Below are 18343 nucleotides of genomic sequence, written 5' to 3'. Positions count from 1 at the left end.
TGAGCCTTTTTAAAGGCTACGGAGGGGATACGGGGGACGGCGCGGCACTGAGAGTCGATCGCTACCGCCACTGAGCGAAGCCGCGAGCCATAACTGGAGAGCGCTGACTTCCTTCCTTGAAATTTGGACTGAAAAAAAGGAACCCGTGAGTAATCTGGAACTGAACTTTAAAATCTTTACCTTCTGAATTTGAGACGACCGGGGGGTGTGCTAAAAGGAAGTCCCCACCCCCCCCCTTGCAGACAATCCAGAGCAACGAAATAAGAGCTAAGCTGGAGTGCCCACCCTGTAAAGGGTGAGTTTCAAAAAGACAGCAACTTCCAAGATTTAGAAAAGCAAATTTGAGTAGGAGATTGGAGTGTTGAAGGAGCCTTTGTTTTTTGGCAAATAACCCTCCCCCCCGGGCCCGGGAGCGATCTGCTTTGGAGCCTGTGTAGAGGAGCAGAGTTTGACAGCTGTCAAAGCTGTCAAATGGACTGTCAACAGTGAAAAAATCGTTACTTAAGACCTCTCCGGATTAAAAGGAGTTACAATTGAATTAAAATTGTGGGAAACAAAGAAACAACAACAGGACAGAGGATTGTTGGAGGAAAGATCATCCAGCAACCAGATTCCCTCTAGGGGGAATTCTGTGGAATTACAATGGCTGTGGGTGGAAAGATACTGAGAGAAATCGAAAGGATGTTTTCACTGGTGGGAACCTTACAGGAGCAGACTACAGCTATGAGTAAACAATTGACGACCTTGGATTTGGAAATAAGTAGTCCTGCTGAATGTAATGATGACCTGAGTGAGAAAGTACCCACAGCTGAATTTGAAATAATAAACAAAGAAGAGGAGAAGACAAAACAAGAAAGAGAACAAGGTATGTGGGAAAATACTAACCAGAAGTCGGCATCTGGAGAATACAAGCAAGGAGACTATTGGATTAAATCCAGTGTAAGTCTACGAAAGATACAGAAGACGAAAGTGGAGGCCCTGGGAGTTTATGGAACTCAGGAACCAGAAATAAAGAAGTACAATTGGGGCCTACACATAGACTTTAATTTTGACTATCATCAAGACCCAGACCTACTGGAGATTCCTCAGCAGTTGCCTTTAAATATGGGAAGAGACTATGGACTGATTGGACTGAATGTTAAGGAAATCTTTCGAGACCCGATGACAGACAAAAAGGACTACCAACAAAACCGGCGGAGAGGGACTGGAAAGGATTTGAGAGCCTCGGATGTGCGGAACCCAGGCTAAAAACTGTTATTTTAGACATGTCTTGGGAAAGGACGCAAAGCGGGGATGGGAGGGAGGGAAGCATTAAATTTAAACAACACTCAAGACCAGGGGGTTTAGTAATAAGAAAATTATGTAAGAAAAAATGAGAAATCGAGGGAAGAGAACTGGGGTCCAACTTAGGGAAAATTTTATTTTTGTTTTTTATAAAAGGACTAATATTAAGACGGAAGAAATGCCAATTTGCTGATACAAATTTGGGAATAGGGATGCAAGGGAGGGGGTGGGGGGAAGTCAAGGACCAGGGTTAGAAAATAAGATTTTTGGGAATTATATATGTTTGTTGTTTTGTTTGTTTGTTTGTTTGTAATTGTTTTGGTGTTATGTGTGTTGGTTTTGTCTATATAAAAAGTGAAAACCCAATAAAAATATTTCAAAGAAAAAAAAATAAAAGCACATCACCAACAAAAAAATATTTACATTCACAAACCTAATCAGCAGTAAAAGCAAAAAACAAAAAGACACCATGGCTGGTGTCTTTGACAAACATTTCGCAACACAAACATACCCAGCTTTCTGGGAATTGTTTAAGACCAAAATATTTCTCTCTCTAAAGCACAATTTTATAACATCCACAGGGGTTTCTAACAACTGAGATATTGCGCCAGAAAACAACTCTCATTATATGTACACACAGAGATACAGTATATCTCCATCAATTGAAACTTAATCATCTTTTTACAATTTAGAGGGGGAAGGCAGTTTTTAGCATGGTTAAGCCATGTATCATCAATACCATGAAGTTAACCTATCAGTTGTAATAGCTTCTATAAAATACCAGAGTGAGATTGCAATAAGCCTAGAAAATGGGCTACAAATCCCAGATATGCTCAAGCAAGCAGTGAACCAAAAACAAAAATTGGGAGATCTGAAACCAGCAACTAGATACCATTCATCTGATTCATTACCTCTAAAGGCAAAGTTCACAGGCCAAGGTTTTAAAGCAGATTATTCAGCTTAGAACTGCTATTTCTGAAGAAAGAATTTTAAGATTTCCCTCTGCTATCCACAATGGTTTCCATAGTTCCTTTCTTTTCTTTTTTTTCATATTTGTACATTTATTAAGCAAGCAAGCAAGTAGAGATCCAGGATTATCAGGTATTAGTTATATCCTAAAATTTCAAATGAATGTGGTAAGGTTAAATGTCATGTATTCTGTTTTTGGCTTACATTACCACCTTTTGAGAAGGATTCTCAGATTCCAGTACAACAGAGTTATTTTATTAACAATAGCACTACAGGATATCAAGTTGCTCTAAATTTATCTATTGATCTAGTAATCCAGGCACTGTATAAACTCCTTAAACCAAATTCTACATATTATATCAATAATGACTTCGAGGTAAAATATTTAAGGAAGTGTTTCCAGAATTAAAAGATAAGCAGATCAGTTTAACACAGAGAGCTTCGCTAGACTATACTTAATGCTGTCAGTTTGACCTTCAAGTTGTGTTCAACAAACTGATACCGTTCTGAAAGGAGAGCCCAACTATTAAAAACGTCAGAAGAACGAAGTCTCACCCCTTGATTTGCACCCTGTAAGAAAATGATTTTCACATATGCACAACCAGTAGTTATTTTTAAAATGTTGCAATTTATTGAGGAAATGCAGTTCATTGTAAATGATGGGAACCAGCCTACCATTGTGGTCAGATTCCCAGCAGCCTTTTTGATGTTCCTTGCTGGCATTCCATGAAGGTGACTAAACCTTGTCTGGAAATCTACAAAACAAAATTTCAGCTCAGCTTAAACGTGCACAACACTAATACATTTGCAATCGTTAAGGGAGAATCCAAGAAATGAAGATCCTGTCTCCTTGTCTGAGATATTTTAATGGCTGTTGGTTGGTATTACACCTGCTATCCTTTACGCTCACAGAGTACTGAATAAGTCACTACCATTTTTTATTTTATTAAAGTGTATGTATTTTGCAGGTAAAGGGCAGGATGCAAGTGATGGCATCCAGCAGATACACACAAAAAAGTAACTCCAAAATATGAAAAGATCATCACACTGTTAATTGTATTGTTTGGAGCGTTTTAAGTTTCCCCCCATTACGGATTGAAGAGCATCAAAATCTGCAAAACTATCATGGAACACCATGATGAGGAAAAATAGAGACAGAACATGGGCAATGTAGGTCGTACCACCTACGAATCTCGGAAAAGCTAGCATGCATACAGCCATAGATAATTTTTACGATCACCAAAATGCCTTTAAAACGATACATTTGTGAGTCATCCTGAGAATTACAAAGAAGCTACTCAGCAGGAATGGCCACTTTTCCAGCAATTACAATCCTCAAGCTAGAAATTAATCTTTAAAGCTTTAGGGTGCATAAAAACAAACACACAGGTAAGACATTCTGACCACAACCCCCAGTGCCCTTAACAATCCAGTGTCATCTCTTAAGGGTAACAATTTCAAAATGTGTAATTTGATCACTTAAAACGTTGCTGACCTCTCTTGCCTGAGTGGGACATCAGAGGGAAACTGCCTGTTAAGATACTTTCAAAGACTGGATCAGGCAACTCTTTTTCCAGTTCTGCAGAGTCTTCTTTTTCCCACCAGGGAATGATCCCAGTGATCCCACATGCACCTCCAGGTTCACTTTCATGGAACCAGTCACTCTGCTCATCGTCACCTGTGATAACAAACACCTTACATTAAGAAAAGAGAGATTGAGGTTTATTATCCAAAGAAGCCCAATCCTAATGAGAATCAGTATCTCCTTTATTGCTATGCTATAGTTCAGGCTTCCTCAGTGGTCAGGGATGAGGGGAATTGTAGTCTCAAAACATTTGGAGGGCCGAGGTTGAGGAAGCCTGCCATAGTTGTTAGTGTAGTGCTTGGAACATGGCATTTACTAGCATGACTAGTACTGCCACCAAAAAGGGGGTATAAAATGCAATGTTTTAGAACCAATTTAGAAATTGTGAAAAATAATAAACTAGCTAATATTTTGGTGATAACGGCTGGGAAATCCATTTAAGTTACTGCATTCCCAACACTAACAAAAACAAGCCTTAATCTCCTGCAGGGAATTAAAGAGAACAAAACTGTGAAAACAGTTCTTTGCAGTTGATAATGGTATATAATTAGCTTAATTTCATGATTTGTATGGTATATAAATGGGGGAAACAATCATGAACAGATGTGACCAAATCAAATTAATCTGATTAAGTTCATTAAGAAATAAGTTTTGAAAAAGTTGTTTTTAAATGAAAGATGACAGTACCACAGGAAACATCAAGAGTCCAGGGATATTTTAATGACTCTTAGAAACTAAAAAAAAAATCAAAAGTAAAACAAAATTATGCACTTTGCTAAATCAACATCTGAAACTCTTGTATGCATCTATGCTCATGTCACTTTGATTTTATCCAGAGTAATGCTTTACTTTCTGTATAGGAATGATGGTTGCTGAAGTACAACTGGTTTGTGATGTCAGAAAGGACATTATGGATCTGCAGCCTACTGTAGAGTGGCTACGTTACCTGGATGATGGCAACAGGTTGTCCTCAGGTCACTGTGATAGAAAGGAGTGTTAGCCTGTCTATCGTGATTAAAGGGATGTCCTATAGAACTTGAAAGTCTTGTGATGCTCTTTTTTTTAAAAAAAATGTTTATTAACGTTTGAGAAAACCAATCAAATGGAAACAAATATATATGTGACTGTGAACTTCGGTGATGGAAGGAAACATGCACACAACATGTGAGAAGGATGCACACAAGAGGAGGGACGCAGCTGCCCAGGCAAGATACCTCCACAAGCTTTGCTCAAGCACACCAAGAGAGGAGAACAGTAATTCAGGTGCACTCTGATCCTCTTCCTTTAAATCTAAGCCATGGTGTAAGGTAGGTTTCACATAGATAAAGATATCAGTGCTTGCATTTGATATCTCAAGGAAGTCAAGCAAGCTGAGGATGAATTGTCCTGCATTATGAACAGTTTTGAACTGTTAAATACTTAGGCACCAAATAAAGGAGATGGCACAGCAATCAGCAAATTGTTGGTACTAGACTAGCCTTCCCATCTGGGGCTCTCCAGATGTGTTGGACTACAATTCCCATTTGCCTCAGCTGGAACTGGCTGGGCCTCATGGGAGCTGTAGTCCAAAACACCTGGAGGCCACCATTTTGATGGAGGCTGAACTAGGTATTTATTACACAAACTTTTAAGAATGATCAGCAGAAATCGGCTGATAGCATTGTTTCATAATAAGTTGGAACTATTCTCATGCTTGAAAATTGTTCACGCTGCCTTTCAAATAAGGAGTGTAATCCAAATAATTTGACGGTTAGGTAGATAATCCAGAGCAACAGAGTATACTAATGAATACTGTACTGTTTAGACTAAGACTAATACATGCTAGCAATGGCAACCCAAAGCCCCAATGCTATTCTGAGCAAAGGTCAGAATTAAACTGTAGTATTTACCTTAGTCTGACCCAGCCTTGCCCTTGAGATTGTCTGCAGTGATTCCAAGACTTAGTCCTCCAGACTTAATTCTAGGTAAAGATGCCCATGACCCTAGCCTTTAACAAATCACCAGAAGAGAGAACAGTAGCGTACAACAGTCTATACACCAACAGCAAACTCATTCTCCAAGTGTTGTTTCTTATGTAAAACAAATAGCACCTTACACACATGAGAGGGAGGTATCAGCTGGCGTAGAAGTACCAAAAAGAAAGAAAACCATTTAGATAAAAAAAGCTTTTAAAAGGAGGAGGGGTCCAAAGCAGTCTAGAAACCACAATAGGGGAAAGAGCTCTTGTGATCGAATTCTGCTTGCTGTTGGGGGAGGGGGACACAAGAAAAACAGAGAAGTGGGGAAATGGAGAACATAGGGAATGGCTGGCTGGAACAGTGTGATTTGGAGCACTCCAAATCCGTTGCCCCTCCATATACTATTGAAGGTGCACTACAGTGCATTACTGATAGAAGGGCACACTTGGTCAACCAGATATGTAACAGCAGAGCAGAGCAGGAAGAGTTTCCCCATTAGGGAGATTCAAACCCTGTTTAAGCATCTGTAAACGGGGGGGGGGGATCAAATGTACCCCAAGAGCACTAGAAATTCAGAACCTTTGTTTTCCACAACTATGCTCTAGGTATTCCTCAACCTTAAAGAGGCATGAATTTCCATGTGGCGTTTCAGCCCCATTCTGCACTACGTAAAGCAACAAAATTATGTTTTCCTTTCTACTGCTCTGTGGGTAGGCAATTCTCTCTATTGGTTTGATTCAGAAAACTGGAAAGCCATACACACAACAAGCTACAGATTGTAGCACCCCACAAAATGGTGTTTAAATTCTTTAATTCCTCTTCGTGTTCTATAGATGTTTAGCCAACAACTTGCTCCTTCCATTTCTTGTGAAAAAAGGAGCACAAACAACAAAACAAACAGAGTGGTATGCAGCTTATCTATGTTCATTGAGCAAAACTTATTATGTAGTATTTAACTATGTTTATAATAAACTACTCACTTTCCTGTATATTAGAAGTTTATAGAAGGCCTTTATGAACCTTAGTTTTCTAAATCTGTTTTTTTATTTAAATAAACAATTATAGCTATCATTTAATGCAGTATACACTACTAATTCAACGTTTGGGGTCACCAAAGGTTGCGTCCAACCAAGTTATATGAAATCAATGGACTAACTAACTTAAGCCAATTGATTTCAATGGGTCTATTTTGAGTACGACACAAAACTCTGGGTCCCTACTGCATATGCAGATGTTAGCAAACAGCCTGAATCCTAATCTCAACAGGTGGCAAGACATAACAGCAATTTTCAATCAAGGACCTTCAGCTGATCACTTTTTCCTTTTCACAGAAAGGTATTTGCTGAATGTGCTGATGAGAATAACCCAAAAACACTTTGCATCCAAGCAACTTAGAGCTGACTTATGTGCAACTGTATTGTTTTGCTGGAAAAGGAAAGTTCTCAATCAAGGCATTATTATTATTATTATTATTATTATTATTATTATTATTATTATTATTATTATTATTATTGCTTGCAAGTGGTGTCATGGTTTTCATCAGTTATTTTATTTGCATAGCTTTCCAGTATCTGACCCCAAAATTGAACTGATACACTCCATTTTCTAATGATCAAGGGTTAAGAGGAAACAGTGGTTAACATTCACACTCAAGAATGGAAAAGAGGGGATCAGAAAGGGAGCACACAGTCTCTTAACCACAGTTCAATAGACTGACCAATACTACATCTTCACTAACCTTAACTAAAGACACAAATCCCAATTACTTACTTCAGCACAGTATTCCTAGATCAAGGAGACCACACTTGGGATTTGGCCCTTTAGCCCATGGGAAATTAATAGTGTAAGATGCGCACATATCCTTTATTCTGTTGTGTGAAATAAGAGAGTTGCTGCATTTCAGCTGCTAAGTAAGGCTTTTTAAACTGGACTAACAAATTCTCCTGCCCACCTAGCAGTTCGAAAGCACGTCAAAGTGCAAGTAGATAAATAGGCACTGCTCCAGTGGGGAAGGTAAACGGCGTTTCAGTGCGCTGCTCTGGTTCGCCAGAAGTGGCTTAGTTATGCTGGCCACATGACCCAGAAGCTGTCTGCGGACAAACGCCGGCTCCCTCGGCCAATAAAGTGAGATGAGCGCCGCAACCCCAGAGTCGGTCATGACAGGACCTAATGGTCAGGGGTCCCTTTACCCTTTACTTAACAAATTCCCAAATGCTTCTATAAAAATAGAATGCAACATTTATATCAGGCCTGTAGTTCAGAAACAGTTTTTTATGTAATGTTGCTCATTCCCCAAATCACACTTTTCAAAGATATGAAATTATCTTTTTTATACATTCTGAAAGAATTTTGCATGGAATGTTTAATACAGGAAACAATGCAAATGTTCCTTTACTGTGTTCCGTTTCAAGAACATTCAAAAGGTCTACTGTATCAACTTCCTGAAAACAATAGGTTTAACCTTTTTGCCTTATTGTGGCAACAAGAATGGTTTACCCTATGCCAGTGCAAGTGTCACCCTATACATGCTAGGATTGGGAAACACTAACTGATCAGTCAAATATCTCATGAACCCAATAATGTCCTTCGTTCAGTCAGTAATTTCAGTTGAAATATAACGTTTTCAAACAGGAAAAGCAAGAATAAGGGCTCTACTCCTTAGTTCTGCAATGTGTCTGCGAAACCATGAGTACATTTACGGCAGGCATAGGCAAACTTGGCCCTCCAGATGTTTTCAGACTACAACTCCCATAATCCCTAGCTAACAGGACCAGTGGTCAGGGATGATGGAAGTTGTAGTCCCAAAACATCTGGAGGGCTGAGTTTGCCTATGCCTGATTTAGGGGAAGGTACCCCATTATGCTGAATTACAATATTTAAAAACCAGCTTGTTAAATAATTACTATATACATTTTTAAAATTTAATTTCACTTTGAGCAAAATTTGGAATTATTTGGAATTGTTTGGCCTGTACTTGGGAGTCCAAATAAAACCTCCGAAGAACAGCTTGATTTCTTGACTATTGGTGACACACAATTGAACATATGACGTTGTCTACCTAGCCTCATTCTGCCTACACTGATGAAGGGGAACTGATCCCTGATACCTGAGTTTCTTAGCCAGAGATGTAGGGCATAGAACCTGGAACCTGCATGACCACCAAGTTATGACCTCTACCAAATTGATTGGAATATTTTACTTCAGAAGAGTTAATCAACACTTTTTTATTATTATTAACATACTTCACCCTCTCAACAGTTTTAACGAATTCATGATTTAAAATGTTTGACAATTCTTTGACCAGTCAAAATGACTAGCCCTAAATACATGGGGCTCACTAGCTCCTTATGTCGTGGTGACACATATAAGAGTTGAAAGTTGTACATGCAGTAGCACCAGCTTCAGCAGCTGTGATGGTGGTACACCCAGGACCAAGTCCCAATAACAGAGGATCAATCATGCCCTTATATAGGCATTTGAACCCTTATCCTGAACTGTGTATGCTGCCATAGCAACGTGCCTAAGAGAATAAGAAAGCAGTACATAACAATTGATATAAGATGCCTCAAAAAGTCATGTCTCCACAATCTTTTTTGCTTTACACAAAATGTGATAAGAAAATCACAGTTCATTCACAAGATTAATGTCTAAAATTAGAGAGGTTGCACTATTAAATTGATAAATAGTTTTACGTTTTTAAAATCTGCAAGAACTAAACCCCAAACTTCCTACATGAAGATTAAAAATACTGGGATATAAACCAACCAATTGTGAAATAATGTTTAGTGTTTTACAGAACTGAGTCTGATCCAATTTCAAAAACAAAAAAATTGCACTGTTTCAGTACCTTGTCTTCCCTCATCATTGGTAAACAAACCAGCATCACTACTGCTCAGGCTGCTGGATTCACTGTAATAACAGAGAGAAAGAAACAGATCAAAAGTGCAATTGATATCTCAGTCATAAAATTTTAAAGAGACAAGATTGCACTCAGATGAAACTTAAGCCTTCACAAAATCTAAAAGAAAATAAGATGATTTTTTTTTAAAAAAATATCAAACTGCAAATATCCCAGTTCCATTAACTACAGAACATTATTTTTGGCACATAAAACCACAGGAATCTAATGGGACCCTGACAGTAAGCCAGATGTGACTGCAATGAGGTGCTGACACAATTGATGCATTTTATTATCTGTTTCCATCAAATGCTCACTGCTCCTTTCTTATGCTGTGCAATTCAGCTTGATCCCAAATACCGCTGCTCAGTTAAAAAATAAAATAAAAGCGGTGGTGGTGGGATCTCAGGCAAAACCATTCTGATCTGTTCTTCAACACACGAAACACAAGGGGCAAGACTTTTTTTCCAACATTTACAAATATTCTGAAAGATGCACTGCATAAAGATTCACCAGAATTCTATTATTTAGAAGAACAAACGCTTACACTACAACAACCTATTAAAATAAAGTAAATGTCACCCTGAAACCCCCCCCCCCCGCCCCCAGGATCCATGTGATTCTAATGGCAAAAAGAAATGTTAACTTCCAGCTGACAGCTGTTTCATATGCGTCATTCAAACGTCTTGTCTATCCATGTTAAAAAATGTTTATGCACAGATGTGTATTTGCGGCTATGAGCATCATGGAAGAAGCCATGTACAAATTTGCTGCGAAGGCAGTTTTCAAACATTTTCAACTTGCAATTTGGTGGCAGCTGTGAGCAGCTATGAATCGTGGTTTCTTCCAGTCTACTGACTTCACTCATATGCAGAAAAGGACTAACCCCATGCCACTTTCATAATCCTCGAGGACTGACCAATGCAATGTTCTCTATTTGTGGTTGTCCTTGAGCATTTAAAAGCTTCACGGAGGCAAATACGACAATTTTCCTTGTTAAGCATAGGGCGATGGGATCACAAGACCCATGTTGTAACAGTGGAACTGACTTTCTGCTTTCTGTGTGTAATTGAGGCAGCAGATGTTAACCTATAGCCAAATCTAGATAAGACAAAGGTTCTGTAGTTGAGTGGATCCCAGATATGGAATTTGGCGAACACCCAGATCTGGATGGGGCTGCCCTCTCCTTGAAAAAGCAGGTTTGTAGGGTTTTTCTGGTTTTTGTTTTGTTTTTAAAGAGTTGGTGGTGCTCTTATAACCATCACTGTCATTTTACACCCAGGTGTACTCAGTGGCTAGGAATCATAGCTGTCAATTGTCCCTTATTTGAAGGGACAGTCCCTTATTCCAGCACCATGTCCCGCTGCTGTCCCTTATTGATGGATGTCCCTTAAATGATGTCCCTTAAATTTCAAAGGAAGCAGCTCCTCTCCCTCCCTCCCTGCCGGCCAACTGTGTTGCTTGGCTGTGTTGCTCACCCAATAAGAAGTCTAAGAATGAGTGGGGGGTGGAGCTTGCATGCCTTGTGTGTGGCTAGTTAATGCAAGCTGAGGGGGGTTTTGGATACTGGATGCCATTTTGTTGCACGTGCTGCTGCAAACTTTGCAGTGCAAAGCCAGGCCGGGGAGCCATCTTAAGTTGAGGCTGCATAGGCCTTGTGGTGCATGTGATTCAGATTCTATTCAGTTGAACCTCTGGTTACAAAGTTGGTTGGACAGTGTTCTCGAAGTTACCAGCATGAGTTTGACCAGACTGCAGGAGGACAGGAAGACTGGAGTGCCTGGAACAGGTGAGGCTGCAGGTCCCTTATTTTGGCTGCTGGTCCCTTATTTTCAAGGCTGCTGGTCCCTTATTTTCAAATCTGTAAGTTGACAGCTATGAGGAATGCTGACATTTTTCTAAACAGGGTTAGACTACCTACAGTTATCCATGCTCTGGTAACTTCCAGGATAGGCTTCTGTAATGTGCTTTGCATGGGGCTGCCTTTAAAGATGATCCAAAAGTAATGAAGAATGTGGCAGCCAGGGAATTAATAGAGGCGGCATATAACTCCTATTCTAAAACAGCTGCATTGGTTTGACAGTCATATTCGAGGCCCAATTTAAAGTTCTTATGCTGACATTTAGAACCATGAATGGTCTGGGACCCAGATAGAAGACAGAACATCTTCTGCCATATTAACATGGATGTGCATTAAGATCAGTCAAAGAGGTTCTTCTGGCGACTAGTGTGGGGTGAATAGTGTGGGGGGGGGCGGAGGAAAAGTCATTTTGGTGGTAGCTCTGTGTCTGTGGAATAACCTCTCCAATGAAGTGAGGCTTGTCCCAACTTCTTAGTCTTTTAGATGCCAGGCAAAAACACACCTTTTTTGTCAAGCTTTTAGAAGCTGATGGGCTAAGTTATATTTATGATACTGCTATTTATGTTATTTGTTAATTTAACATTGTTGCTTATTGTGTTTTATATTATTTTAATGTAAACCACTCTAAGAGTATAGAAATCTCTTAACAAATAAATAAAACCAGCTACTCAATGAGAAAGCCCTGCTTCAAAAACATTCAGTTAACACTGTAACATCTAGCAGAATTTGGTAATACTTTCTCCATTAAATACATTGAATCGGAGGTCTGTACTCTCTGTATAAACATTCAGCAGGGCAAACTAGCAGTTGAAGGGAAGGGGACTATAATGTATATCAAGTATTAATATACTGAGAACGTATAAAGAGTCCTGCTGGTTGAGACCTAGACCCATCTAGTCCTTGTTCATTCATTCTCACAGTGGTCATATAGTGGGCCTATGGGAAGCCCACTAGCAGGATTTAAGGGCAAAGGCACTTTCCTGCTTGTGTTCTTCAACAACTGATACTGATACTGGAGGCAATAGGCAGGTTAACAAGGAATATGAAACAAAAATGTAAAATACAAATGGCAAATTATAATATTTAGATTTTATCATGCCACCCGGCACCTTGTCCCTAAGGGAGGTCAGCTACCATTAAGTGTAGACAAATTATAAACCTACTTCCTTGACAATATTTGACCACTGCATGACTCTCTGTTCTCCAGACTGTAATTCATATTTATTGAGTACCAATAATGTACTAAACCCCATTCCCTGCCTCATCACCAAACAATTAGTTTACTGCAATTTCAGCAAATACAAAAGCTCCTGAAAATGTAGGCTTCTTGGACAACTTATGGCCTCCTAGAAGAAAGGGGAAAACAGCACCCTACAGTATCTTCACCTAGGAGCAGAGTGGCAACCTGTATGGCTGGGTACTAAGATTACTCATTTTGTCTTAACCAAGTGTAACCATGAATGCAGAATGAAGTTAGTGCTTACAAAGGGGACAGAGTAGAAGGGCAAAATAAACCACCACAAAAACAAAACACACGACCTAGAACTTGCCATCCAATGTTGTGTAAGTGGAAATTAGATGGGAAGAACATTTCAACATGTTTCCCAAGACCTTGTGGCACCAAGGGATCAAATTAGTTTTAAAATACTTCCCTAGATTCTAAATGTTTATCTGATTTTGCAAAATGTCCTATTTGAAAGAGAAAAAGAGGGTTTTGTGTATAAAACTAACAAAATCAAAATTGTGCAAAAAAGTGTTCTGCAAAAGGAAAAAACTGAATTTTTACCCATGTACAATTTTTACAAGTATATTACTTATCTAAATTTGCATATTTTCCCTGTAATTATTATTTGCTCATTCTAACTACTGAACATATGAGTGTTCACTTTTAATATGAGTGTTCACAACTCATGAAACACAGTAAAAAAAAATCATAATGACTGAAGTTAGTAAGGCTAGCAAGCCTATGCACACACTTGCTTGAGAGCAACTATCCCTGAACTCTGATTTACTTATGAGTAAATGAGCACAGCATTGCACTGCCCTTGACCTTCAGAGCACCCATATATATTTAGATAAAATGCAACAGTTATGCATATGGTGGTATGAATAAAAACACTTGGAAGACAGTAGAACTATTCCATAATTAGAATTCTGACAATAAGAGCTCTAATATAGTACAGTAGCAGGAAGTCTTGAAACTATTTTAAACTGTACACACTTTTGTAGTATGCTACATTATGTTTTAATCATGAAACACAGAAAAAATACTAAGCGATAAACATGTATCAAATGCCAAATTGAAAATAAAAAACTTGCAATTAAATGAAATGTTAAAGGTAACCTGTCACTCATGTTTTCATCTGAGCCCTTTTGCTCCTCATATTCCATCTTATCCTTGCTTGTCTGGTTGATTTCATCATTCTCAATGACCACTCCTTCATCCAAAATGTCTGGTCCTTGCCGACTTGCTGCTAGTTTCCTTTTTTTAACTTTGCTCTTGGTTAGTTCTTGATGCTGGCAAGATCTGTTGTCATTGTCCATTTCCTGATCCTTAATGTTATCCTGCTGCTGCTGCGGTAAGGTCAGCGTGTTTGTTACTTCTGAAGGTAGATCCACTGCCATTCGTTTCACCTTTCGCCTCCTCCGCAGAGTCCTATTTCCTAGATTGTCAACTGCTAAATCAGGTTCATGCCATAGAGGCCGTTTGCCCCTGAGGTTATTTAAATTTGATGTCGGCCTGCGTTTTGCAAGTAACAACTGGTCATCAGAGTCGCTATGGTCTTTCTTGTTATTGGCATGGTTTTCTCTATAATCCTTGTTTGGTTCCTCAAGGCTGGAATCAGAGCCTTCACTTAAACAGTGGCCTGTCTCCCAGGGGTGATGGGTGTTAAATGAACGTCTTTTCCTCCCCCTTCGCTTTCGGGCCTGGCGTTTTAGAAGACAAGAGACACTGCGAGAATGGTCTCCCGTATCTGCGAAGCCTCCTCTTGCTTGCTCCGAACTTTCCTCCAGTGCCGAGACCAGATCATGAACTAGTTCCTCCATAGTCTTGCTGAACTGCCTGAAAAAACAATTCAAATTAATTGAAGAAAGCTCTTCTACTAGAACCACTACCACCTAAAAGGCATAGCTTTCATTTCACATTCAAGTGCCACTTATCAAACTTACATAGAGAAACAGGATCCAAAACCAAGATGTGGAAATTATCTTATTGTTGTGCCATCTTTCATTTCACCCGTCCTAGTACCTAGGGCCAGTTAAAACATTTAATTTCTGTCTGTAATTACTGCCATTTCCCATGCAGTTGATCCATGAAACAGGGCTTTAAGTATCTTGTGTGTGCTGTTCTAAATATAGGGAACAGCCTTATTCTAGTTTTCCTTTGATGTGGGCTCACTGAATGTGGTATGCAGGTACAATCATTTAAACAAGCACACATAAGTGCCACCTATACTGCCAATATATTGATTAAATCTGCTTACTGACTAATTGGAATCTAAGAAGAAAAACTTTCTACTTCATGACTATGAGAATGACTCTGAAATTCTGAAGTGACACATCTGGAAGGAGACAGCTGCAGCTATTTTGACCTGAAGAGCTTGGAAATCAAAGCTATGCTGATTTTCTCACTTTTTCAATGACTGCATTATTGTTGTTTGTTATGAAAACAATGCTTATGTGCGCATTCCAATGACACCTTCTTGGCTCCTTCCCTGGTGTGAATAAGAAATGCCCTGGTTACCCACAATGAAGCTTGGCTTCCCATGATGTTGGAAGCCAGGATCCTAGTTTGTTGCAGGATAGATAGGCTAATAATAACAATAATAATTCAAATTATATACCACCCTTTATCAAAATATCTCAAGGAAATTTATAACATTAGAAACACATTACAAAACATGAATGATAAAAACATAGTAAAAAGCATACTGACAGAGCGCCTATTAGTAAAATAATCATCATAATAACAGTCCTATACCCACAATAACAAGCCATAGTTTAAGAGAACAATGAACCAGGATTCCTGATTCAGACATCAGAGGAAGCCAAGCTTAACTGCAGCTTCCTTGCTGGTTTATTGTGAATGAACAGTATGTTGATACATGTGGTCCATTTATTTCTGCTTTAATCCTCCCCTGGTGCAAGCAGGAGAAACAATCAGGCAATATGCACCAGTACATTGTTTATTCACAGTAAATCACAGGGAAGCCACAATTAAGGTTGGCTTCCTGTGCTGTCTGAACCTGCAATCCTGGTATAATAGGGAGCAACAAATCAGGATCCCAGGTTCAGAAAGCACAAGAAGCCAATCTCAATGGTGGCTTCCTGGTTCATTTCTCCTATTCACACAAGGGGAGAATTGAAAGAGGGAGAAATCAGGCAACATGAATCAGCACAATATTTATTCACAATGAACCTGCAAAAGTAACCTAAAATTTGAGGACTGGAGAAATTACCAGCATTTCAGCCCCCATAGAAACTTTAGTAAGTGATGTGGGAAGAGATTCATGATACTGTCTGCTGTACAAGTTGTCCAACTGAGGAAAAGTTTTTTGGCATCAAGAAACAGTGGCTAACATCTAAGCCAATAGTCTAATGTTTTGCAGAATTACTGCTCAGTATCTGAGTGGTGTAACCAAGAAAAACTGAAGAGCAGCATGGTTAGGTTACAATTTAGAAATATCAGCATACAGAATTAAGTTACGTATCTATGATGGAAAATCTGTATGAATTGAAAATTGAAAAATATTTTCAGGTAATGCAATACCAGGATTGAAGTATAGCCTTATTCATCAGTTCTAATATAAACGTCCAAGAATCTGAATGTAATGGCAGCATTTTATTTTAAAGTGAGGCACATGGATCTTAAAGATAGGACAAGAAGCAAATTATTCCATCCCATTTTGTTCTTTCTAGTCTATCTCTGAAGATAGTCTTTTAAGGTGCCCCCCTAGGAAACATTTTATTGTAGGTACAGGAACCACTTAGATTGCCTTCTCCCTCTGTTCAAGAAGAAGAAACTTATACCACACTAACATTGTGCAGTCAAAAGAAAAACATCATAAGGATGCAGATTTGCAAAGGAGGGTGATATCTGAAGAAACTGTTACTGAAAGTAGTTATGAAGAGACTTGTAAACATTCACCAGAGACTAAGTTTTCAGTTCCTTTACTTGTTCTTTTCCTAAAATGTAGACAGTGGCGTAGCGTGGGGGGTGCAGGGGGGCCCGGCCGCACCGGGCGCAACATCTGGGGGTTAGGGTTAGGGGGCGCAAATCCACGGGTTAGGGGGGACAAATTACTTGCCTTGCCCCGGGTGCTGACAACCCACGCTACGCCACTGAATGTAGAACAAAGAAAGTACATCTCTACTGTATTTTCCCACTAAGCCACCTTAAGTAGGCATCTATTTGCCTTATTTCAGAAATTATGATATATTTAAACAGAAAATTAAACCCATGCAAGCAGCATTCAAAAATTGCAACTTGTATTATTAGCAAAACAAATATTTAAGTGTTATGACAGTATGAGTTCTACCTACTGAACTTCTCTCAGGCATTTAATATCTCACATTCAGTGTTTTACATTGCATAGCAAAGACAATTACAGCAACGCCCCTCAGCTAGTGATAAAATCTACTTCTTGTTTCAAAGAAGACATTAAGCTAAAGAAATTGTAGTTTGCCTGCAGTGACCTTTACATTCAGCTATAACAATAAAGTTTACTAAATGCTGACCTCTCTACGCACTACTAGAAGCAATATAGTTTGAAGCAATCACACTGTAATGCTGTTTAAGGTTGTAATCTTAAACCCAGTTACCGTATTGGCTTGAATAAAACCCTCACTTTTCCCCCAAATTCCGACTGTGAAAAGTTGAAGTGTGGCTTATATTTGTGACCTTACGGTATGCAGCCAGAAGTGTGGGGCAAACAGCGCCAGGAGCGCAGCAAAGCGGTGCTCGCCCCGTGCGTAGTCCCTTGTCCTCATGTTCGAGTGCCGCTTATATTCAGGCCAATACAGTATGTACGCTTAAATCTTCCTGAATCTGGTGGGGTTACTGTGCATAGAACTGAAGACTGGCAATCCAGGGCAAATAACAGCCAGATTTTTTTTTTAAGTAAATACCATATTTTTACATGCATAAGACTAAATTTTTTCCTAAATTTTTGAAGTTTAAAATAAGGGTTCGTCTTATACACAGATAGTGCATGGTGCATGTTCTTATTTTTGGGTCAAAAAAATTAGGGGTCATCTTATACATGGAAAAATACGGTAGATTTGCTTACTGTATCTATGTTTTAATATCAATTAATGTCCTTTTTTAAAGATAACCCTGTTTAAAATGAGTTTGTAGCATTTTAAGGACTAACACATTTATTATGGCATAGTCAATTTCATCAGATGCATGAAGTATAACTCTCAGTTGCAAGTATATATACACATGGTGGGATTATAAACAGAAATCAGATGCAAATGAAATGCAAAAAGTCGACCTGTTAACAACGTAGCTAAATTGTGACCACCTCCTAAATGTGTCTAAAAGTACCAGAGGGGAGACATGGGTTTAAGCATTATAAATGACAGAATACATATTGAGTTTATTTTCATTAGCTTTCCTACTTGATCCGATAACTAGTAACTCATAAAACCTGCTGGGATCCAGGAAATGTTATCCTGTGTTTCACTAGGATTATCCACTGAGTCCATGGCTGAACTTGTCCTCTTTTACCCCTTCAGCTACCTGATCTCTAGAACAGGGGTCGGCAACCTAAGGCCCAGTGGCC

General features: G+C 39.1%; 1 protein-coding gene across 6 annotated transcripts in view; it reads right to left on the bottom strand.

The window, feature by feature from the left end:
• The window catches only part of GPATCH2 (G-patch domain containing 2), a 103995-nt gene that overhangs the window by 82103 nt on the left and 3549 nt on the right, over nucleotides 1–18343 (bottom strand). For 4 of the 6 annotated variants that reach the window (XR_014523560.1, XM_083494536.1, XM_083494539.1 and 1 more), the window contains 4 exons: nucleotides 13900–14619; nucleotides 9644–9705; nucleotides 3749–3931; nucleotides 2929–3008 (listed from right to left, as the gene is read on the bottom strand). Coding sequence is in view for 5 of the 6 variants with exons in the window: in XM_083494536.1 (XP_083350662.1) it covers nucleotides 2929–3008; nucleotides 3749–3931; nucleotides 9644–9705; nucleotides 13900–14619 (1045 nt within the window). In the remaining variant the exon portion in view is untranslated. Of the gene's footprint in view, nucleotides 1–2928; nucleotides 3009–3748; nucleotides 3932–9643; nucleotides 9706–13899; nucleotides 14620–15083; nucleotides 15107–16368; nucleotides 16424–18343 lie in introns of those variants that run through there. The other 2 variants (XM_083494538.1, XM_083494540.1) reach the window with 2 other exon arrangements.

The sequence above is a fragment of the Podarcis liolepis genome, assembly GCF_965112155.1.
Source record: "Podarcis liolepis genome assembly, chromosome: 3".
NCBI lineage: Eukaryota > Metazoa > Chordata > Lepidosauria > Squamata > Lacertidae > Podarcis > Podarcis liolepis.
This window is presented reverse-complemented; position numbering and strand designations above follow the sequence as displayed.